Source organism: Myodes glareolus, chromosome 1, assembly GCF_982192425.1.
Source record: "Myodes glareolus chromosome 1, mMyoGla1.1, whole genome shotgun sequence".
NCBI lineage: Eukaryota > Metazoa > Chordata > Mammalia > Rodentia > Cricetidae > Myodes > Myodes glareolus.
Window position 1 is genome coordinate 56,358,896 of NC_142026.1, and position 24,795 is coordinate 56,383,690.

The window sequence follows — 24,795 nt, forward strand, 5'->3', positions numbered from 1 at the left end:
ATGTCTATCTTTTCCTTGTCTTTCTGTTCTGTGTGATTCTTGCATCTTGCCAACAGATCAGACTATTCCAGAAAGTTGCTGATACAAACAAGACTGCTGAGGACATTTTGAGCTCTGCCCCACCATTCATTAAAGCCTTTAAAGAAGTAGCCAGTTCTGGGAATTGGGGGTCATCATTAGGATAATTCCTTAATGATGTGGAGCAAAAAGAGTTAATCTTACTAGGAGAAACCTTAGAAGCCTTCTGCAGAAAAACAATTGCAGCAGTCCCCACTAGGCATCTGCCTGGGGAGATACGTGCAGTTGCAAACAGGAGGCCTATGAAGCCTTCCTTATGGCCAGAAAAAACATACGCTGATTACAACATCTGAGCCTGAGAGTCGGGGAGGGAGGAGAGTTGAGATTAATGGTGTAAGATGAGTTTCAGAGAAGTTTGAGATCATGAAATTTCCTAGCAGAAAGTTTTCCCAGGAAGATAGTGGCCTTCCCCTCTCCCACCCAAGATATTCTGAGCACAAGGTCACGTAGCCCAGCCAGCCACCTGGTACAGACTGAGCAAAAGTCCTTGTACCCAAGTCAAAGCATGGAGCAAAAAGTCCTTGTACCCAAGTCAAAGCATTTTTAAAGATTCTCTTTGTAAACTGTTTTATGCTGTTTCTATTTTATGATCTGATGATGGATGCCTTTGCCAAGTTCTTTGATTGTAAAAGAATATAAACCTTACACTGATTGAAGTTGCAGCAGCATATTCAACCACATTGAATGTGTCTGTCTGTCATTTCCTTGCTGATTCCTGAATTCTTCTGAGCCTTCGTCCTGATTCTCCCACAGTCTGAGTGGCTCCCCTGAGCCTGTCCGTGGCAATATATAAACACAAAACAAGACAGAACATGCAGAGTTCCCAGCAGCCATTACATTGTAATCTGACAGGAGTTACACCCTAATGCAACAATGTATCCTGTACCACTTTACTACTATCTTGCACACTCTGGGGGTCTCAGGACATTAAAGGGCTATCCATGTCCTTAAGTTTACAAGTAGAGTGACCTAAACCTTCATTTAAAATCTGACTCCTCGATCACTCCCATTCATTTCCCCCACTAAGGGGCACACAGACAAGCCAGAGAGCCTCCTGGGCTCTACAGCCCTACTGCAGCAATCTAGTTTGTCATAGGACTCAGAGTCAGTCCTTCCAAATAGTAAATTAATCTGTGTTTCTGCTAATTCCTTTTCTTCTCAATCTCCCCTAACCTGAGTTCAAATCCCAGCACCCACATGGCAGATCACAACTGTAACTCCAAGAACTGATGCCCTCACAGACACACATGCAGACAGAACACCAATGTACATAAAACTAAAAACAAAAAAGAAAGTACCATTTTGGGAGGTTGGAGAGATGGCTCAGCATTAAGAACACTGGCTCCTCTTCTAGAGGATGCAGGCTTGGTTCCCAGCACCCACATGATAGCTCTCAGTTTGCTATAATTCCAGTTCCAAGGGATCTGAGACCCTCTTCTGATCTCTGTGGTCTCCTGAACACATGTGGTGCACATACATACACCCAGGAATGTACACGTGTACACATGTGCACACACAATAAATATACTATATATATATATATTTTTTTAAAAGTAGCACTCCAAAGTTGGGTGTAACTCCAGTACCTGGGAGGCTGAGACAGAAGCTCAAGGCCAGCCTAGTTTATACAATGTGACCCTGTCCCCCAAACTCAGAACAAAACAAACTAAAAGTTAGCATTGGCAAATATTCAGAAGCTAATATACCTGCGTGAGAGTAGGGTTTCTCCAGGGTAAAATGTACCATCGGGCCTGAACTCTCCTCAGAGCCCTCGCCATGCCGCTGTCTGTCCTCTCTGAGCATTAGTGACTTTTTATTGTTTGCTTTTTTGTAGAGACGGGTTTTTCTGGGTAGCCCTGACTGTCTTGGAACTCACTCTATAGACCAGGTTGGCCTCCAACTCAGAGATCTTCCTGCCTCCACCTCCTGAGTGCTGGGATTAAAGGTGTGTGACCTAACCATTGCCAGGCCTTCTGGAAGTCAATGAACTTTTCGGAAAATCCCAGGACTGGGTCAGAATGTCTCCTGTGCTTGGATCAGAACCTACTGCCTTTAATCTGAGGTTACTTATTCTCCTTTGTGACATTTTTCACACACCTGGAAGTGAGTTAGAGGATTCAACTGGATCTGATTAATTTGTCAAAATTTCTTAGTGGGTTCAAACTCTACACATGTGGATAACTCCACACAGTAGGACAGCAATGGACACAGCTCCTATATTGCAGCTTTTTCTGCCTTGAAAACTGCCTTCCCTCTCTGTCAATCTTGTTATAAACGAAAACAAAACAAAATGACACCTCCACCAAAACAAACACCACCCTCTACTCCAGCTGGCATCTGCTCCAGCTCTTCCCGGTGTGAAGTATCAGCCTGCTTTCTTTCCTGGCTCTCTCCCTGCTGTGATCAGTCCCAGCTTCTCAGGGGAACACCAGTTTTTCTTTCTTTGGAGACCTTCTCAGTTTCCATCTTCTTGCCCAAGCTGGGTGGAAGTAAACACTTGCTGCCCAGCCAGTGCCTGCCTCTAAAAACACAGGCTTAGGAACCAGTTGTCGTTTCTCAGCAAGAAACCCACCACTTGCAGCCCCCCTGGTCAGACTAGGATTAAACAGGTACCATGTCTCAGTCCCTCAGAACTGCCCATCCACACTCATGCAGTCCTGTGACAACTATCTCATCTGTCTGGATCTCTTGGTTGGCCTGCAATGCTTGACAGTAAGGATGGAGATTAAACACATCTATGTTCCATTTTTAGCCGGAAGGGGACAGGGTGATCCACTGTTCATTACAATAACTTAAATGATTTTATGGTCTTGACTCTTGAGGGGAAAATGATAGGTAGCTAGATATTAGCAGGCTTGGAGGCCATTGGTAAGGACCTCTTCCCCTAAAGCACCCTTCTCCAGGATTTCCCATGCTAGAGACTGTCCCAAGGTTCCCCTAATGAGGAGGTCACCTTTGCCCAGCAGGAAAGAACTGCTAAAATCTTAAGTGTGCTTCCCTTTCACCTGGCTAATAAAAACCCTCAAGAATGTTCCCTGGGGCATGCCAGTGCCTGAAGGTCCTCTATTCACTTGTTTTTCTAGAGTCTTGCTCTTCTCCCCTCCCAGGCAATGCCCACCTCCAGGAATCATAGACGGCCTGCCTGAAAACACTGACCACCATCACACATGTGGCATAGAACCTTCCCCTTCCTCTGAGACCTGTAAGAAGAGACAGCTACGGGGCTGGGGAGATGGCTCAGCAGTTAGGAGCACTAACTGCTCTTGCAGAGGACCCTGGTTCAATTCCTAGCACCCACATGGCAGCTCACAACTGTCTGTAACTTCAGTTTCAGGAGACCCGACACCCTCATACAGACATTTACACCAATGCACATTAAAAAAAAATAAAATATTAAAAAAGAAAAAAGAAGGGAAAGTGTAGGAGCCCACTTCTACGAAGTCAGCTATGTTTCCTGGGTTGGGGGTCGTCAAGGCTGAGGAAATGTCAGATGAAAGGAACAGAGACAAAAAATACAGGATAGAATCGGGAGGTCTGTTTGGTTATGCTGAAACAGCCAAAGAACCCAGAGTTTATTTCAGAACTTGCTTATATACAAAAAGCAGAAGAAAGAAAGGCACAGTTGGTCAGTCAGCATCTAACCGCAAGACCATTCCTGTCCTTTAGTGTGCAGCCTCCTACCTAACATGTGCTTGCTGCTCAGAAGCAGCCTCACTTTCTATCTTGACATTCCTGAGGTTTGTCATCAACAGAATACTTTCTTCTAGATAGAGTCATCTTTTCTCATGGGCTAAATAATCAGAAGTCTCTCACAGACCTCAAGGTTACTGGAAAAGCAGAGTAGGCAAGCCTGAACTGAAATGACGTATAATCAGAATAGGCTCAAGATGGAAACTGAGTCACACGTGGATTCTCACAGAAAACTACTCTGCCCCATGGGCTGAACTCTCCTCAAAGCCCATACCATGTTACTATTCTGTCTGTTCTTCTATAACATTAATAAGTTTTAATAAATCTTATACCTACGAAGAAAAAAACAGGGCATTGTGAATCATGGAGGACACTTCTAAAACGGAACCAATCACTGCACAGCCCTCTGCCCATCTCTGTAACAGAGACTATATTGGGAATACTTTGTAAAATGGCTTTCAGTTGCCCGAAGTTGTTAAATTTAGTTGGAGAGCAGCAGCTGCTAAGTTCCATGGGAACAAGCATCAGTTACGCCCCAGAAGCAGCTGCCGAGCTCCCCGTGGGTTTGGCACAGACTCTGCCCCAAGCCGAGTGCAGCTGGCACTCGTCTGTTATTTGCTGATGCTGTCATCGGTCAAAATTACACTGTGACTCGCATCTCCATAGCTGGCCAAGCCAAGAAAAAGTGAAGCTATTAATGTGGAATTAGTAGCACTGAAACTTAAGACTTTTCATAAACACATGCCTCACATTAATTACCTCAGTATTCATCTGCCCGAGAGAAATGAAGATCCTTATCTATACAAAGTGTGCGCACACATCCATGGAGGCTTGCTTTCTGATGGCCCCCAAACTGGAAGCTGCCCAACTCTTCATCGACAGGTGACGGGATAAGCTAGTTGTGGGACATTACTTATAAAAGAAGCTACGGAGACAGAAATGTGGCTAAAGCCCACAGCATCTGAGCAAGTGAAGCCAGCTGCCACAAACAGTGACGGCTCCACTTATCTGTCGTTCCAGAATGTGAAAACTAATCCCTGCAGATGGAAGTTGGAACTGGTGATTTTGGATGGGAACGGGATCTTCTAAGAAAAGGAGCAGAGGACACTGGGGAAATGGATTAAATACTTCACTTTCTCTTTTAAGAGTAGAGACAGGTCTTTGAAAATGTATCAAGATACAAACTTAAGACTTAATACTCTATGTAAAATGTTTCCATTTTTAAAAAAGAAAATTTTTAGTGTTAAAAGAAATAAAGAATTTTCAGAGACCAGGGTTAGTAAAGAACTGTAAGAAGGAGCGATAGGCAGACATCCTGACATGTGCAGACTACTTCAGTACAGAGCAATCAATCCTCTGGCTTCTAGTCCAGTGCACACAAAGATTGGAAGTCGTCACTCTCCTTCCAAGTGGTGCACAAGCCTTTAATTCTAGCAGTGAGGAGGCAGCAGCAGGATCTCTGTGAGTTCGAGGCCAGCCTGGTCTACAGAGTGAGTTCCAGGACAGCCAGGGTTAGTTACACAGAGAAAATCCAAATCGGAAATCCAAAAACCAAACCAAACCAAACCAAACCAAACCAAATCAAAAACCTATTTTTTAAAAAAAAACCAACATTCTCTCAGCCCCATCGGAACAGTGAGGTCCTGGGACAAAGTACCCCCCCCACTCCGAGACAGGGGCAGAACGAGAGTCACAACTGATGGGAGTAGGGACCACAGCAGACAAGAGAGGGGGAGGAAAGCCCAAACCACAGCTGATACTCTCCCAGTGTTAGCGCGCAACTCTGAGAGCTAAAGTCCCGGTCCCAGGGTAAATGCTCCCACACACTCTTAAGAGTTTCTTTTTTGATAAAAATAAAGTGGGTTTCACTTAAAATATAAGGGGTGGTATCCATTTTGGTTAATAAAATTGGTCTCAAGGACTTTAATGCCATCACACAGACGGGCATGCCACGGGCATTCTGAAAGCTAAATACAAGATCAAACCGACTGCTTAGTTTGGGAAGTTGAAACACTACACTGAGCAATTTCCCTCCCTTTCTTTACAAATCCCCTGGGCAGTTAAAGTTTCAGCATCTCAAGAGTACGGTTGAGGGGAATGGGGGAAACAGAGAGCAGACCGACCAATGTAACTGACAGAGCCAGCTGCCACCTGTGGCAAACCATTGACTAGTCTGATGCCCTGACATCTTCCCAGACTGTGGTCAGTACAGTCTTGAGCAAATGTGCCCAAGACTCAGAATGGAGAAGCCTGGACAGAGAACAGACAGAATATACCTGTGTCAGTTCTCCGTTCCAGAGGGGTACAAATAACTAAGGCCAAACATGGAGACGATGGAAAAGCCCATGAACCAAGGCCAGTAGAAAAGAGGCAGCTTGGGCTCATGACCAGGGCAGTCCGTTTCCACTTCTCCACTACAGCCAATAGTAACAGCACTTGCCAGCCTTCCCCTGCAACAAGCACAGCAAGCACATGTGCAGTCTTGTTTCCATTAGCTTCTCAGCAGGTCTTGTCTGCTGTCTAGCTAAGCAGCGCACACAGGACAGAAATGGGTAGCACTGAGGAATAATACATTATATTGATTATATATTATATTATTATCTGTTCTCTCTCCCTGAGCCTTAACCCAAGCCTGTCTAACATCAGGAATGGCTGGTGCATCTGAAAGACACAACCGAGGTGCAAACAAGGCATCTGGGAGCAGGCCTATTCCAGGTGGTGGGCTTAGGAGCTTCTGCTTGCTCTCTAGAGGGCTCAGCTGTGCGTCTGACAGGAGGTGGGGAAAGCCACCTCCTGAAACACACCCAGAGCACTCTCTGTTCTTCACAAAGTCCACCGCAGGAGCCTTAAGCAAGAGCCTAACCTAGTGGAGTTTCATTAGCACTAACCGGCCTGAGGACGGGGGTTCCCTGGAGTCACCCTGCTCTACCTACTGGGTAAAAACTGGGAAGCACTGGTGAAGTTCACAGTTCACTGTCAACCGAGACCAGACATACAATTCCCTCCCCAACAAGTTCTAGAAGGGGGGACTCTCACGTAAAGGGGGAAAGTGAATTGAGAATGGAGATGCTAGGACAAGATTCCCAGAGTCTTCTAGGACTCGGGCTGCTTGATTTCTGCCTACATGGATCACACCACTAGAGGTCTGCTTGCTTGAGTTACTTTTGCCAAGAAAGGTCCAATTTTCAACAACAAAAACAAATTGCAAGGCATAGTAAAAATAAAACCGGAGTTTGAAAACCTGATTCAGGTATAATAAGACCACTGTAGTTAATCAGACTCGAAAAACCAAACCCAAACCAAACCAAACCAGTAGCATGCTAAAGGCTGAGTGGTGAAATTTACCAAAAAACAAAACAAAAAACCCTAGGTCAGAAACACTGAAACAAAAATAGATATGTGTGGGGCACAGACCTAAAACTCGCGTTTACTGAGGAAATCCCTGAGCTTGAGTATGTTTCAACAGAAACTTCTAAAACCAATAATAGAAGAAAATCTAACTACAGAAAAAGTGTAAAAGGCTTAAAATAGGAGACACGAAATCAATGATCATTAACTTTAAAAACAGCACGAGGCCCAGAAATAGTCACTAATAAATTCTACCAAACAAGGAAGAAATTACATCAATCCTGAGGGATTGTTTTCTAAAGACAATTACAAGAAAACAACTAATCACAGACTAATATCTCTCTGAACACTAACATGAAGATCCTGAATAACGGGGCTGGAGAGATGGCTCAGTGGTTAAGATCACTGACTGCTCTTCCAGAGGACCCAGGTTCAATTCCCAGCACCCACATGGCAGCTCACAACTGTCTGAAAATCCAGTTCACGGGATCTGAAACCTTCACACCAATGCACATAAAACAAAGTTAAATAAATCATAAAAAAATTTATAAAAAGATCCTGAACAAAATATTAGCAAATCAAAGTCCAAGAGGACATAAGAAAAATGATATACCTCAACCACGATCTGTAAGATTGCTCAACACCTCCAAGTTTATTAATGTAATCCAGCATATCAATAGGCTAAAGTAGCAAATCACATAATCATATCAAAAGATAGCCAAAAAAAATCCATGACAAAATTCTGTAATGAACACAATCGGTGTGGAAACCCACATGTGCACATGTAGAGGTGAGAGGTTGATTTTGAGTATCTTTTACTGCTCTCCACATGATCTTTGAATCAGAGTCTGTCTTCCTGAACATGTGGCTCACTTCAGCTACAGTGGCAGACTCTGCTCCCCAAGAAGGACTGGGGCTACAGGTTATTGGGCTAGGGTCTGAATTCAGGCCTTCAGGCCTGCACATCAAACCCTTACCAATTGAATCATCTCCCATAAACACAAACACACACACACACACACACCAAACAAACCAACCCTCTCAAAAGAACAGCAAGATGGTTTAGTGGGTAAAGATACTTGCCACCAAGCCTAAGAACCTGAGCTCAAACCTGGGACCCACATAATGAAAGGAGAGAACCACCTCCCACAAGCCGTTTTTTGAGCTGCACACATATATAGTCCAATAAACAACAGCAGTAGAGGCCAGAGAGATAAAGGTGCTTGCCCAAGTCTGACAAGCTGATCAAGCCCAGGGACCCAAATGATGGAAAGACTTCTACAAACTGTCTGCTGACCACATGCGCACCTACATACACACAACAAATAGAGAAATGCAAATGGCAATAGATTAGGACAAGCATTTCATACATGAAGCTGCTTAGGTAATGAGTAACATAAGAAAAAGGTAATCTAGGAGGTTGGAGAGATGGCTGAGCAGTTAAGAGTACTTCCTGTTCTTCCAGAGGGCCAGAGCTCTGCCAAATCACAACTGCCTGTAACTCCAACTCCAGGGGATCCAATGCCCTCTTCTGGTCTCCATGAGCACTGCACACACACACAGCACACATTCTAACACACTCACAATTCTCCCCCCCCACCACAGACAAATAAAAAATAAACCTCCAAAAAGGGGAGTCTTTGAGAGATGCCCGAGCCTTGCATATTTAGGGGAACTCCAAAGAGCCCAGGGAAATGAACAGCTAGATGACTAAAGAAGGGGAAAAAATAGTTTCTGCTACTGCCTCCTTCAGGAGAGACAGATTGGGTTTTAAGTTTAGTCAAGTTCTGCTTTTGAGGATAAAACCTACACTATTCTAAGAAGTGTCACAAAATCTCGCATTTTTCTGTATCCCACTGCATACCACCTGTGTCTCCTCTCAACCTTCCCTGCACCTCTGGTCCCTTTATACTTTCCTGCTGTTTGTGGTTACTCCATGTCATATCTCACCTGAGGATTTGGAGCTACAAACTGTGATGACAGAGAAAATGTGGCATTTGTCTTTCTGGGTTACCTTACTCACTATAAACTTTTCCAAGTCCAGTCACTTACCTGCGAAGACCATGATTTAATTGTTCTTTACAGCTAGACAGCATAGCGGTGTTTATGTACCACATGTTCATTATCCATCCATCTGGTGAAGGACATTATATTGTTGCTGTTTCCGGGCTATGATGAGTGCAGTGGCTATGCACACTGCTGGAGGAGGGACAACGGACAAATAACACCAAGGCTGTTTGCTAAAGGCATAATACTACTTTATATTTACCTAAAATTATATTATATGTGATACATAAGTGTGTGTGAAACATAAATATATATATATATATATTTATATATATTAAAAGAAATTATGCCACTTGGGCTGACAATGCTCCCCACAATGATAGACTAACAACCTTCCCCCCAGTACTAGGCATGAGAAACCTTTTAAAGGATTGGTCAGAATAGTTCAAGTGACTCCCCAAACAACAGAGACTATCAGCATAGTCTATGTTGACTCTCGGGGTTGAGGGTTGGTCCCAAGTACTAAAGACCCTGCACACTTAAGACACAGGTCTTGGATAATTCAGATTGGATTTGGCCTGAAAGCCTCTTTCCTTTGGATCTAATTTCTATGTTTCCAAAAAATACTATGCAAGCTGCCAAGGAAAGGAAGCAATTAAACAGTACTACCCAACTGCAACACCCATGAATCACGACAATGACTATGACGGCAAGATTTCTGTACAGATGTAATAAATGGCACTCACATGGCAGAACCTGGACTTAAGGCATACTCAACAAGACGGAGATTGTGACTGGTACTGGAAACCTAGCCAGTTTTCCAGGGTTAGTGAGGTCATGAACCTTAGAAAAGAATCTACGACCACCACTTTGCTGCATCAACATAATTTCCTACTACATTATAAATCTTAACCTCAGTCCCACAGATAACTGAAGCTACCACCCCTCATTAAAGAAGCCTTTCTTTGCAGGATTAAATGGAGACCATCACAGACAACCACAACTAGACACAGTGCAGGGATCAGCTGACTGCAGGGAAGCCAGCTCCACAGGACACACCTGTCCTGCACTGCACAGCTCCTGCAGCTACTGTTCTGGGAACACCAAGGAAGAGGGGATGCGGAGATTGTCAGAACATCAAGAAGTCGGCTAGGAAACAGCCTCTCCTAGAAATGGATACATAAACAAAACCAGAACAATGGCAGAATCAATGAATGTAACTAATGTGGAAGAGAAAATTTTTGAAGGGTCCCACCCCTAGACGAAGAACTACAGGCAACAAACAACTGCTGGGAGAATTAGCTTCTCCCAGGGATAAACCACCTCTGTGGGTTGTCAAAGGCAGATGGTCAGCCCTGAAACCAATTACACCCAGACAATAAAAACAGACCCAACAGGTTGTACTTAATTATTTGTGCATATATATGTGTGTGCATTTACGTTGTGTATGTAACAGCAATAATCAAAGAAAAGGGGGCTATCAACTTGAGAGTGGGGGGCATGGGAGGAGCTGGAGGGAGGAAAGGGAAGGCAGAAAATGGTATAATTCTACTTCAGTTAAAATATTTTTAAAAATATGAAAAAAGTCTAGCATCATGACAATGTATTAGTCATCATGTCCATTACACAATCAAAAGTACTAGACATCAAGGATACAGTGAAAGAAAACAAGAAGAAAATCCATTGAAGAAATGACTTTTTTAAAAATTGTTTTTTTAAGATAGAGTTTCTCTGTGTAGCTCTGGCTGTCCTGGAATTCACTCTGTAGAGCACGCTGGCCTTGAACTCAGAGATCTGCCTGCCTCTGCCTCCTGGGTGCTGGGATTAACTGTGTGTGCCAAAAGCACCTGGCAAGAAAATGACTCCAAAGACAATATAGGTACTGAAATTATGAGAGGAATTTTTGAACTTGAGTGGGAAGATTTATCATTTTATCAATTTTTTCCTGTATATTTTCATTATTATGCAGTCATGACCACGATCTCCAGACAATTCTCACCATTTGTTTTACCCACTAAACATCACTCCATTTCTCTGTTCCCATCTCTGGTAGCCTCTATGCTAACTTCTGAATTCTCATATTCTAGGTACTTCAGTAAGTTTAACTTACAGAAATTTAGTCTTTTGTATTTAGCGGCTTACTTCACTTAGCAGAATGTTTTCAAAGAACTTTCACATTATAGCATGTTCCAGGATTTCATTTCTTATTGTTAAATAATATTCCATTGTTATGTACAGACTGAACTTTCTTTATCCACCGATGGGCTTATGGCAAGAGGACCTCACCTTTTACCATTAAGATTTTCAATGAAGCTTCTGTATGTCGCCCTTAATTCTTTAATGAGATAAGCCAGCTAGAGGGAGATGACATGGCTAAGTGTCCTTTCCTTGAGACGACCTATTGATTACTTCCCTTTTATTACTTTATCGAGAGGGTTCTGTCCTCTTTTCCTAGACTCACCCTCGTGTAGCACACACTGGCCTTGCACTCATGACCCTCCTACCTTCACTAACCAACTTCTAGGATTGTAATTATGCACAACACCAAGATTTTCAATTTCTAAAAGAAAATGAGCTTGAATTCTGTCAGTTCTCCCCTTTAAGATCAGCTGAAATGATGGTGTCTTTAGTACATTAATGTGGCAATTGGCTTCATTTATTGATTCTTATATGAAGAGCTATCCTTACATTTCAGAAATATCATTTTATTATGGTGTGTGATTCTTTTAAACATATATTTAAATTGTTTTCTAGTGTTTTAGCATCAATATTTTAAATTTAAAAATTAATTTATCATATGGGTGGTGTCTTGCCTGGCTGTATGTCTGAGGTCTGCATGTGTACAGTGTCCACAGAGGCCAGAAGAGGAGGCTAGAACCTCTAGGACTGAAGTTCCAGCCGTGAGCTGCCATGGGGGTGCCAGGAACTAAACCCAGGTCCTCTCAAGAACAGACAGTGTTCTTAACCACGGAGACACCTCCCCAGCCCTCAGAGTATTTATAAGGATGCAATAGTCTGTATTATTGTTTGTCTGGCTTTTCCGCCATGGTAATGCTGATTCCACAGGAGTTAAGTGTTTCTTCCCCTTTAGGTTTTTGGGAAAGGTTTGAGAAAGTGGTGTTCCTGTTCCTAACTACATATTTTGAGTACCAAGTGTGCTAGCTATTCTCACTTCTCAAAGACTGGCGAATTTCAAACTTTAAAGGATGGGACCCTACCTCTGCAGTGACTTCTGTTAAGGTATGGGTTCTCTGGGTGCAGCCTCAGAGGCCTTGTCCTCAAGAAACCAGGACAGAAGTTTCCTTCGGTGTCTAGCTCTCAGACAGTTTTAACATTTTCTCCCATCTTAACCACTTCACCAAAGAATACAAACTTTAAAAACACATTAAATACTTTTCTTGCATACATGGTTTCTAAAGAGAAACTCAATGCTTCTTAACCCTTCTTCTATGGAACAGTAACAATACAAAATGAAACCATAATAGACATTACAACAGGAGGGTCTTTGAAAAGCTCTCCCCATTGACTTCTTTCAAGGTTTGCTTTGTCTTTTTTGCAGTTTTAGTATGGTATACACAGGTAGTTTTCATATTTCATCTGTTTGGTGTTCCTTTGAACCCACTGGATCTGTGATTTTTGTGATTATCATTATCGATTTTGAAAAGTCTCAGCCATTAATTGTCAACATATTTATCTTTTCCTTCTGACACTCCAGTGACAATCACATTACATCGTTTTAATTGATCTTCAGTTCAGACACTGTGAGTTGCATTTTAGCTTGAGAAATTTCAGCTAAAATTTCCAACTTCCTGCATCTTCCTTGGCTGTGTTCAGTACACAACAGAGGCATATTTCCTAGTGTTCCTCCTGAGCCTTTGGAATGCATCCATTTCTTTGCTTACATTACTTATCTGCTTGCATATTTGACTATGCTTTCCACAACACTCCTTAACATTTCAACCATACTTATCTTAAACTTCTTACTTATGAATCTGTGCCAGATTTGAGCCTGGTTTTATGTACTCAGTCTATTTTCAGTCTTCATGTACTCAGCCTATTTTCCTTGCCTTTTTTTTTTTTTAAACATACCTTCTGATGTTTAACTGAAAGAATGTAGTGCAAACTAAGGTGCAACTAAAAGTGCAAACTAAAAAATGCTTGACTATTTTAATGTTTGGCAGCTGGTTTGAGTTTCCTCTACATCTTGCAGGTCCTCTCATCTACTAAGATCTCTTCGTCTATCTCATAATTCTGCTCCCCCCAGACAGGGTTTCTCTAGGTAGCCTTGGTTGTCTTGGAACTGACTCTGGAGACCATGTTGACCTCAAACTCAGATATCTACCTGCCTCTGTCTCTCAAGGGTTGGGATTAAAGGTGTGTACCACCACGGCCCGGCTTCATAATTCCGTTTTGTATAGCAGCCCCACAGCTATGGTGTTCCAGTGTGCAGGAGAGGAAGCACTCTCTATAATTTTATTCCATCTCACATTGCACTGCCATGAATCCTAGCATGCAGCCTTTAGAAGCACATCTATCTCTTTTACCGTCTTTGGCAAGACAGAGGGTGTTTAGTGGCCACATGCTCTTTTCCCCTATAGATAAAATTGAAAGTCTTCTGCATAGGGAGTAGAGCTTGGTTATAGACAACACTCCCCACGGTACTTCAAAAGGGCTGACATCTAAGTACACCTTACATGGTCACCATGAAAGCACAAGAGCTTTATGTTTTTCTCTTCTTTCACATGATCCTAGTGAATTCACTTCTACTGGTATATCTCTGGTCCTAACACTTAAGGCACAGGAAGGGGGTGTAAATTTACGGAGGACAGATAATTTGCTCCCTGGTAAACAATCACAATCAGTGAAATCCCCACTTAGATCCCATATTCAGTTTATAACCAGGCACTTCACCTCATTCATCGAGTTTAGTCAGTCTTACTGGGGGGAGGGGAGGCCCAGAGAAAACCCTAAGGAGGTCCTTCCAATCTGCAGTTGAAAAATAACTCTGTTTACTTCAAATCAATGTAATGGAAGAGGCAGCAGAGGCTTGTAATTCATACACCTTATACAACTGTATACAGCATATGAAATACAGGCCCAATGTAAAAAAGAAAAACACAAGGATAGGAAAATGGGAGAAAAAAAGAGTCTAGTAAAACAAACAAACAAACAAACAAACCAAAAACCCAAACAAAAACAAATGCATTACAACTGAGAATATTTACAGAGGGTTCTTATATTGTCAATGTATAAATTTGAAAATTATTTTTATATCTATAAATATTAAGTATGCTCACAAAACTAGACTTAACATGAAGATTATCAAAGAAAAAAGTATATAGAATGACAATAATTCTTTTTTTAATATTTATTTATTTATTTATTATGTATACAATATTCTGTCTGTGTGTATGTCTGCAGGCCAGAAGAGGGCACCAGACCTCATTACAGATGGTTGTGAGCCACCACGTGGTTGCTGGGAATTGAACTCAGGACCTTTGGAAGAGCAGGCAATGCTCTTAACCACTGAGTCATCTCTTCAGCCCCTTGACAATAATTCTTTATTTATACTTTAGTAAAACACTGTTCCCATTAAAATTAATCCCTGCTATTTATGACAAGCTACTGTCCATCATTCAAAGTACCATAACAGTACAAACTGTTATAGTTATGTTTAATAACTTTTATCCAAAAGAGATTTTTACTTATGTGAAGTCAACTTCAAATAAATTAGTGTTCAAATATAAAATCTAAAGACCCCCTTTGACCAATACCCTTAATTCGTGTTTTTAAAAAAATGCATTAGTGGTTTTTTGCTCATCAACTAATACTGTAAAGATGACAAACATTTAAAAAATTATCTTAAAGATTGTCTCATATGTTAGGAAAATGAGGACCTTTTAGAAAACATTGTTCAGAATTTGGGGTCTTCACTGCTTTCAACCAAAACTAGATAAGCCTGTAAGTCAATGATTTTGAAAGGAATTAAATGGGTTGCAGGTTAAGACTGAACAAATAAATTGTGTATAGCCACCTAAGAGAAAAAGGCTTCTCATTTCAAAATATATTAACAATGAAATTAATGTTTATGTTAACTATATGCAAAATCAGAGTTAGAACACCAATATCACGAAGCAAATTCCCTAGAACATCTTATTATTTCTGTAAGATGCTAAAGACATTTGTAATTAGTTAAGAGCCTAGCAAATCCTTTGTGGAATAATGGCAGACTGAGAGAGGGGTATGTACTAGATGATGATACCCTAAAATAGTAAATAAAACACGTTTTCAGCTGGGCACAGTAGCAATGCCTATGAGCTCAATACTTTGGGAGGCTGAGGGAGAAGGATCTGAGCTCAATGACAATGCTGAGCTGCAAATGAAAACCCGTCTCAGAAAACCAAAGGTGAGGACGTAGTGAAAAGGAGCAGTGTTTCAATTCCTAGTACTACACACATACATACAAAAACATCACAAAGAAATAAAAACCACATTTTTCATTACACTAACTTCAGATTTTCAAACTTAGGATAATTTGGATTAAAAATGTGGCTCAGTTAAAGCCCTGGGTTTAAGAATCAGCAATTCATAAGCAAGGCAGGGTAGTGCATATTCTCAGCCACTTGGGAGGTGGCAAGGAAGGAGGATCAGAAGTTCAAACTGATCCTTAGCTACAAAGCAAGTTGAAAACAGACTGGGAAACATGAGACTTGGCCTCAAATGAATAAGTAAATAATTTATGATAAAGATTTCCTTAACCTAAGACATCACTGCTTGAAAGATAAATTTAATAAAGGATTGGATATATACGGCTCAGGGTTGAGCAGCTGTCCAAATAATCGCTTTACTTAACACTTTGTCAAAGAAAATAACAATCATCCATCTATTAATGTTGAGTTTATATTTCCAATGTCACAATAAAAATTTACTTGGATTTAATACGTTACTGGTTGAAAGATGAATCCAAATACCAAAAATGTTAAAGTGTGAAACAAAGTATCAAAGACTAAAACACACTAACTTCAAATTTTTAGTATATAGTACCATTCTAAGGATTGTGTGGGTATGTATATTTGTGTGTATTCGGTGTGTGCACATCTGTATGGAGGTCAGAGAGGTCACAGGACACCTTGGGTGTTACTCCTCAGGAGCCATTCATTTTGGGGAAGCAGGGGCAAAGGATTTCTAACTGGCCTAGAACTTGCCAAATAGGCTCTCAGGGATCTGACTGTCTCTCCCCAAGACTGGGATTACAATTGTGAACCACTAAGTCTTATCTTTTTTATCAAACTCAGGACCTCATGTTTGGAAGAAATGGGCTTTACCAACTAATTTGTTCCCTCAAGACAAAGTTTGTTTTTCGAGATAGGGCCTCATTATGGAGGCAGAGTGATTTCAAAATCTTAATCCCTCTGCGTTGGCTCTGGGATGTTGGGAGGCATATGGAAATATTTCAGATGAAATGGTTCAGCATCTGAAAGGGCATGTGAATCCTAGATTTTTTTTTTAACAGGCACAAGTTTCCCTTAGCGAGTTAATATGAAAATTACTAGGAAACACCACCATCACCTGGGAGGAAAAAAGGAATCATTGTGTGTCGTGGCTTCTTTGTTTAAAGGCAGTCTCTACTCAGGTGTCTTGCATGAATTGTTCCATTTTGATATTATAAAAAAAGACAAGTCATATTACTACCATGTGTCACTAACTTTTAAGATTTATTTTATGTTCTACTAGTCTCTTTAAAGACAAAACATGCCCCTTCCCAAGAACACCCTCCCCACACTCAGTCCCAATGTCTTGTGATAGACAAAACTAAAAAGGTTTTAGCATGAATCTTTCTAATCAATTTTAAATAACTTTATATACATACATATATAAAAATTTCATCAAAACCAGTTTCTAGTCAATAAATTTCAATAACCCAGTTCTATTCTTTGTGAAGGGTTTCACTGAGACTTACATGGATAAATAAACAGTATGTTGCACAGCGTCTTATTTTTCACTCCACACTGTTTTAGGTAACTACCTCTGCTACACACTATCAATCTCCTTGTTTTTAACTACTACACACCATTCCACCCTTGGGATAGGTTGTATTTTATTCATCCATTAGCCCACTGCTGGGCATCCAGGTTTTCAATTCATATACATGTAGTTTCTAGAGTCCCTAATAGAAATGAAAATAATCTGAACTAGAACTGTATCTTTTTACTTTTTCAAAACTGACTCTTTTGACTTTGAGTTATAGACAAATAGTCTGCATTTTTTTCTTTTCTTTTAAAGATAGTCTTGTGAAGTTCAGGCTTACCTCAGTTTGCTTTGAAGTCAAAGCTGGCCTTAAACTCCTCATCCCCCTGCCTCTGCCTCCCAAGCACTACGATACATGCACCATCATATTCATCAGCATCCAATGGTTTCAAGGTCAAATCCTTTGGAAGTGTTTATATTGCAGTAATGTTTATACTTTAATTTTCTCCAATAGTCAAACATTCCAGAAACAAATGACTAGATTGTTCTTTCTCTGCCGACTTATGATTTTATGTCTGACAAACACTAAGTTCATATATTTCCATAGCTCTGTATCTGAGCACTCTATAACCTGTTTACCCACCTAATTATGTTCCTATACTATACACTTTTAAGAGGCTACAAATTTACCATACATTAAAAACAGTGCTAGTCTAAGTACTATTAGGATTATACTTTTGTTTTGCTTTGAGATAGGATCTCACTATGTAGCACAAGCTGACCTCAAACTATAGATTCCCCTGACACGATCTCCAACAGTAGAAAGATCACAATAAGTATGTTTATACTATTCTTTTTCTAAAATCATCTCAGCAATTTCTGGACTTTTATTTATTTATTGAGACACAGCCTATGCAGACCAGGCTGGCCTCAATCTTGTGGCAATCTTCCTGTCATCCAAACGCTGGGATTATAGACAAGCATCACCATTCCTGGTTTACACTTCTATTTCATGTGAATTTTAGTATCACTTTGTAAATATTATAGAAAAAATGTTATGAGATAAAATGTTATGGAATAATAATAACATTATTCCAATGTTATTGGAACTGTATTATCTACAGATTTTCAGAATTGAAAATTTTATGATGCTGTATTTATCTATCTATATATATTTCTCTGCATTTGCTCATAAACTCCAAAGTTTTATTATTTTTCCAAAGAGATCTTGGTTTTGCACTTACATCAGACATTTCAAGTAAATAAAGCATTGCATAGATAAGGCATTGCCTCATTTAGTACACTGAGTGTTTCTTGCCTGTATGAGTGGAAAGGGATGCTCTCTGAGAAAAGGCCTTCCCACATGCATTACATTCAAAGGGCTTCTCACCTGTGTGACTTCTCATATGTATAATAAGTAATGAGCATTGAGCGAAGGCTTTTCCACACTTATCACATTCATAAGGTTTCTCCCCCGTGTGACTTCTCACATGAAGAGTAAGGGATGAGACTCGAGAAAAGGCCTTACTGCACTCATTACATTTAAATGGTTTCTCTCCAGTATGGATTTTTTCATGTTCGAGGAGATTTTGTCTCTGACTAAAGGCTTTTCCACACTGACTACAAAGATAAGGTTTCTCTCCAGTATGAATTTTCTCATGCTCAGTAAGATTGGATTTTTGGCTAAAGGCTTTCCCACATATAGTACATGCATAGGGTTTCTCACCAGTATGAACTCGCTGATGTCTAATGAGGTTTGACATCTGAATAAAAGCTTTCCCACACTCATTACATTCATAAGGTTTCTCTCCAGTATGAATTTTCTGATGTGTAATAAGGTTCTCTTTCCGGCTGAAGGTTTTCCCACACTCATTACACTGGTAGGGCTTCTCAGCAGTATGATTTCGCATATGTACAGAAAGGGAAGAACTTTGTGAGAAGGCCTTTCCACACTCATTACATACATAAGGCTTCTCACCTGTGTGGCTTCTCATATGTATAATAAATACTGAGCACTGAGAGAAAGCTTTTCCGCATTTATTACATTTATAGGGCCTTTCCCCTGTGTGACTTCTCATGTGCAGAGTAACAGATGACATTCGAGAGAAAGCTCTACCACACTCATTACACGCATAAGGTTTCTCCCCAGTGTGAATTTTCTCATGTTCAATAAGATTTTGCTTCTGGCTGAAGGATTTCCCACATTCCTTACACTCATAGGGTTTTTCTCCAGTGTGAATCCTCTCATGTTCAAGGAGGTTTGACTTCTGACTGAAAGCTTTCCAACAATCCTTACAAGCATAAGGTTTCTCCCCAGTATGAACTCTTTGGTGTCTAATGAAGTTAGATATTTGAATGAAAGCTTTTCCACATTCCTTACACATATATGGCTTTTCCCCAGTATGGATTTTCTGATGCGTAATGAGATTTTCCTTCCTGCTAAAGGACTTTCCACACTCTTTACATCCATAAGGTTTTTCTCCAGCATGATTTCTCTCATGCCTGAGGAGGTCAAGTTTATGAATGAAGTCTTGTCCACACTGATTACATTTAAAGGGAGCTATGGCACAGGGTGAGCGATGATAAAATGGAGCCCCATACTCATTACATTCAAAGTTATTATCTCTAACACAAACCTTATCATAACTAAGAATATCTAAGTTTTGTTCCAAACACTTATTAAGTGAGTCACAGTCATAGAGGCTTTGTCTTGAAGGAACAACATCTGAGCTCAGAAGAAAGACTTTTGCAACCTTTTTACAGTCAATGACATTTTCCTTAATCAGAGATTTCCTGGAGGTGGATGTGACTTTCCTCACAAGTGTTTCCTGTTGTTTCTCCATCTGTTCATCAACTTGCCAAACTTCTAAAATGGAGGACCAAAAATCATTACTTGTAAAATTTTCTATCACTAAACTATTCATAACAATTTAGAAATTTGCTAATGTGGTGTTGAATCTTTATAGGTGGGTTTAGTCGCCAATAAAAAAGAAACTAAACTGCAAATGCCCCCTCCTAGTTCTTAGAGATGAAGTTAACGCCTGCAGAAAATATTATGGGAAAACAACAACAACCTGACATTTGTAGATCTAAGTAGCACTGATAGATGTTTTTTAACGATTGGGTCTTTACAACCCAGGCAAGAAAAAGGCTAGAGAAAATAAACCAAAGATAATCTAGACTTAGAAGCAAGCAGATATAGAAGGATACATGTTAACAAAAAAAGTAGGAATTATATGAATGTTTATATACTGAATTGTGAGACCTCCAACCCTTAGTGTCCTAAAGGCTGTACCTCCAGGTAGGACATGAGAAAGATTAGAAATAAAAGACCTATAGATACTGGTATTTGGGACAATGAACATAGCTTCTGGGTTCTGATCTAACCAGTACAGTCTAGTACACAAAAAAACATGAAAATCTTCATTACCTTTTTAAAAAATTATTTCACCAAAGGAGGTGAAAGATAAGGCTAGAATAGGATACCACTATAAAATTTGTCTGTGTTTTTTTTTTTTTGTTGTTGTTTGTTTGTTTTCTGAGGCAGGGTTTCTCTGTGTAGTCCTGGCTGTTGTGGACTCACTCTATAGACCAGGCTGGCAAGATCTGTATTTCTATTGACTTTCTTAAACAACTGCAAGTATTACTTTGGAGAAAACTAAAAAATGCATATTAAAATACAGAGAAATCAGGCCAAGGAGATAGCTTAGTTGGTAAAGTGCCTGCCTTGCAAGCAGGAGGACCCAAGTTCAATTCCCCAACATTCACATGGAAACAGGAGGATCCTTTTAGCTCAATGGCCAGCCAGTTTAGCCTTACTGGCAAGTAACACACTCTGTCTTAAATGAAGTGGATAGCAATTCTGAGGACGATATTGTCCTCTGTCTCTCATACTCATGTGCACAAACACATACACACATACTGAAATAAACTATATAAAAGAAAAACAACATCTCCATTACATCAAGAAACATGAAACCACAAGTTCTTATTACTTTTGCCTACATGAACTATCATAGAATCCTGGTAAATCTGTTTACTCTATATACCCAAAGTCCATTAGTCTTCATAAAGTAATAATTATGAAAGTATCTGAAGATTTAGGTTGTCCAAACTAAATTCCAATCCAAAACTTTTAGTAAGTACGAAGAGAATGTCAACTATCTAGTTATAATTTATTTTTATATATGCTTAATGAATAAGCCACATTTCCAATTAAAGTATAAAGTGATCAAGAGCCAACCATCTCCATTCACTGGTTTTCTGGCTGCAGCTGCTATCAGCTCATCCTATGGTTTTCCACACCTCTGCAGTGCCGTCAACTCTGCGTCACTTGAAATTCAGACCTGCTTTAAACCTCAACTGTGGTGTCAAGGGAGAAAAGAAGGAATGAGAACATAAAGAGGACAAAAAGCTGGGGTCAGGAGGACTGTGTAAGCTGACGGCTCGGGCCACACGTTTGTTAAGCAATGGAGCATCTTATATACGGATGCAGGGGAAAGGGGACAAAGCCAGCAGAAAGCTATCATCCAGTGGGGAAAGGTCAGCAGGAAGCTTACCAAGTAATGCTGCACAAGAGAACACAGGGTATTTCAAGTATGTCACAGACCAAGCACAAAGTGGCCTTGGGATTGATAAACACAGGCCTTCCCAGACTTATTGTGGTTTTAAACACCTGTCTCCACTACCCTACAAACACAGAGTACATAATAATAAATACATCTTCAATGAAACTTTAACTCCAGAATATAAGGAAAGAACAGAACATGGGCTGGGTTAAGGTAGAGAAGAATTCCAGAAGTCAAGACCTATTTCTTATTTTGAATGAGCTATATAGGGAAGAGAGTCCTGCAAAACGTAGACGTGTCATGCAACTCTGAGATCCAGGTGTGTTGACATTGGTGGAAGGAACCTAGTGGACTTCCTTGGTCCCGACAAATGGCAAGGAAGGCACAATTGAGTAAGCAGATGCAGACAAACCTTATTCTAGTTTAATAGATTACTGGCACAGGAGGGTGAGCGGAACTTTGAACACTAAAGAAAGCATGAAAATGATAATCCCTGCAGCTTGGGATAATGGATAACCCAACTTTGAACCTGACTGCATGGTCACTGTGAAGCACAAAGATTTCCTATTATTAGCTCAGTACATTTTTTTTTTCTTTTTGTAGGAGGTCCAGTGGAAAATACCTCCATTTAAGGATGAACAATGATAATAAAAAAAGGACCACTATCAAATCTATGTAACAGCATAAAAAGCAAAACCATGAATCTTTGGGTTGGGGGAGCTGTTTGTGTTTTGTGCTTAGAATACACAAGGGGAAGCTGACTCCTAACACTAGAGACAAAGCAAACAAAGGACAAAGGATGGAAGAATCACAAGTCAAAAGGAAACTCTGATCATAGCTGGCAAGACTTCTAAATTCTAAAGCCTTAAAGAAAATACAACAAAGCAGCCTCACCTGTAAACCCTGGTTTACTTGTATGGGCAAACAGAGCAAGTGATTTATGACACAAAGCAACCAAGCTTCTTTTCCAACAATATTTAAAAGTAGAAAATAACACAGAATTGCCTAAAGCTCACAGAAAATACAATAAGCCTTTGGGAAAGAGAGCATGGCTTAAAAATTTTAGATACAGCCAATCATGTCAAATGTAATAGTTTAAAAAGGTATTTTCCTGATATCTTTAATATTTTTATGTACACTGGAATGTATTATGTGTACCACATGCATGTAGGCACTCAACAAACTAGAAAAGGGTTTCAGAACCTCTGGGGCTGGAGTTACAGATGGTTGTGAGCTGCCACGTGGGTGCTGGGAACCAAACTCAGGTCCTCTGTAACTGTTGAGTCATTTCTCTAGTTGGGCAGGGGATGTGGTTCAGTTGGTAGAGTGTTTGCCCAGCATGGACAAAGCCCTGGGTTTGATCCCCAGCACCCCAAAAACATAACACTTGAATGGGAAAGGCAGAAGAATCACAACTTCAAGGGATTTCAATGGCAGCATGGGGTTCTCTAGAGATTCACCCTTAAAACAAAAAAACCAAAAAAAATCATCCAAACAAAAGAAAACAAACACACAAACAAAAATTCTCTAAATTCTAAGCTCCACGTAGATTTTGTTTTGTGCAGTTACATGCCCATGCTCCAAACAGTATTTTATCTTTACCGCTATTACTATAATGTTCATTCTTTCATTTATATCCACTTAGTTGTGAAATATTTATGAAAGCTGGTTTGTATGTGTTACAGATATTCCTAGCACCTCAATGGACTCTCGTACAACATGGCATACTTTTTCAGCTAGTTCTAGCATTTTCCAGGGATACAATATCTGTAAATTCAAATGTGCCACTACCACCCAGCATCCCTCTTTAGTTCTAAAAGAACTTGTTTTTCTTTCTTGTCAAAAGCTTAGGTAAATCTAACAAACAATTTACATGATCTACAAAAGAAAATTTAGAAAGTTCCATTTTTCAAAGTAGATAGAAAGAGAACAAAATAAGAGCTTGACAAACTGCTAAAGTTAACTCAAGTCCAGCACAGCCCTAGGAAAATTCAGTATGTTTTCCTCCAAATAAGACAGTTAGATCTATAACATACATGCAAAATAAACAAGAGCTCTGAAGACAAAAGTGAATGCAACTGCAGAAACAAAGGACACCGTGAGAAGGATCAAAGGACACTGTTTAAATGTATCTTCTGGATGGTTCCATTTTTAACCAAGTAGGCAAATGCTCTATTTTCAAAAAGGAAAGAAGAAAGGAAGCAGGAAGAGGCCACCACAGCATTCCTAAGCTAGAAACTTAAGTTTCTAAACCATGGGTCTAGTGAAGCCAAAAATTAAAGGAAACCCAAGTATAAAATAAACCTGATTTTAAAATATCACACTCCACGAAATGCTGAATATGTAAGGAAATAAACTATGAACATGGGGGTGTGTGTGAAGATCAAACATAGGTACAATAATCATAAAGGTAAGCCGTAAATACACCAGAATGCCCGTATCCTGAAATCACATGGGGTTTCTGCCCCTCAAAAATTAAAGACCATAACTCCAACAGGGAGAGTCATTCCTAGAATAGAAATGTCACACAACCTAACAAACAGTACATCACACATAGCCTTTGTCATTTACAGACTTAACACAGTCATGGGAAATGTGAAATGAGAGCAACTCCTCACTGAACAACTGTCACGTGGCTTTCTCACTCAGAGCTACTTCTCACTTATTCACCTGCAGGGCGTCTCCAGAACATCTCTTCCTCCACCACCCAGGGTTCCTCTTCTTGCTCTAACTTGAGGATCACATCTGGTTTGGGGACTGGACCACCTATTGCAGAAACAGAAAAGACCTTGAGGATGTAGGAAGGAGGAGAATCAAGGAACTTACAGAAGTCATTAGTATCAACCCTCAAGGTCAGAGCACAGGCAAGGTTCATCCACACACTGCAGAGGGGGAAGTCCACAGTAACTAGACAGCTCCCTTACCTACGGTTACTAGGTTGTTGTAGGTCTCTAGCATCACATCTCGGTACAAACTCCTCTGGGCAGGTTTCATTTGCTGCCATTCCTCCTGGGTGAGGTCCACAGCCACATCCTTGAATGTCACTGTTTTCTATAAAAACACAATCCCAATTAATCTGAAGTCATCAAAATTAGGGCCTGTGATCAAAATAAGTAAGAATCCATTAGCTAGTAAA

General features: G+C 40.3%; 1 protein-coding gene across 4 annotated transcripts in view; it reads right to left on the bottom strand.

Moving 5' to 3' along the window:
• The window catches only part of Znf568 (zinc finger protein 568), a 51,637-nt gene that overhangs the window by 14,198 nt on the left and 12,644 nt on the right, over positions 1-24,795 (bottom strand). For 2 of the 4 annotated variants that reach the window (XM_085690980.2, XM_085690949.2), the window contains 3 exons: positions 24,584-24,710; positions 24,330-24,425; positions 16,820-19,957 (listed from right to left, as the gene is read on the bottom strand). In XM_085690980.2, coding sequence (XP_085547106.1) covers positions 18,387-19,957; positions 24,330-24,425; positions 24,584-24,710 — 1,794 coding nt within the window. In that variant the 3' untranslated portion in view covers positions 16,820-18,386. Of the gene's footprint in view, positions 1-16,819; positions 19,958-24,329; positions 24,426-24,583; positions 24,711-24,795 lie in introns of those variants that run through there. The other 2 variants (XM_048438813.3, XM_085690857.2) reach the window with 1 other exon arrangement.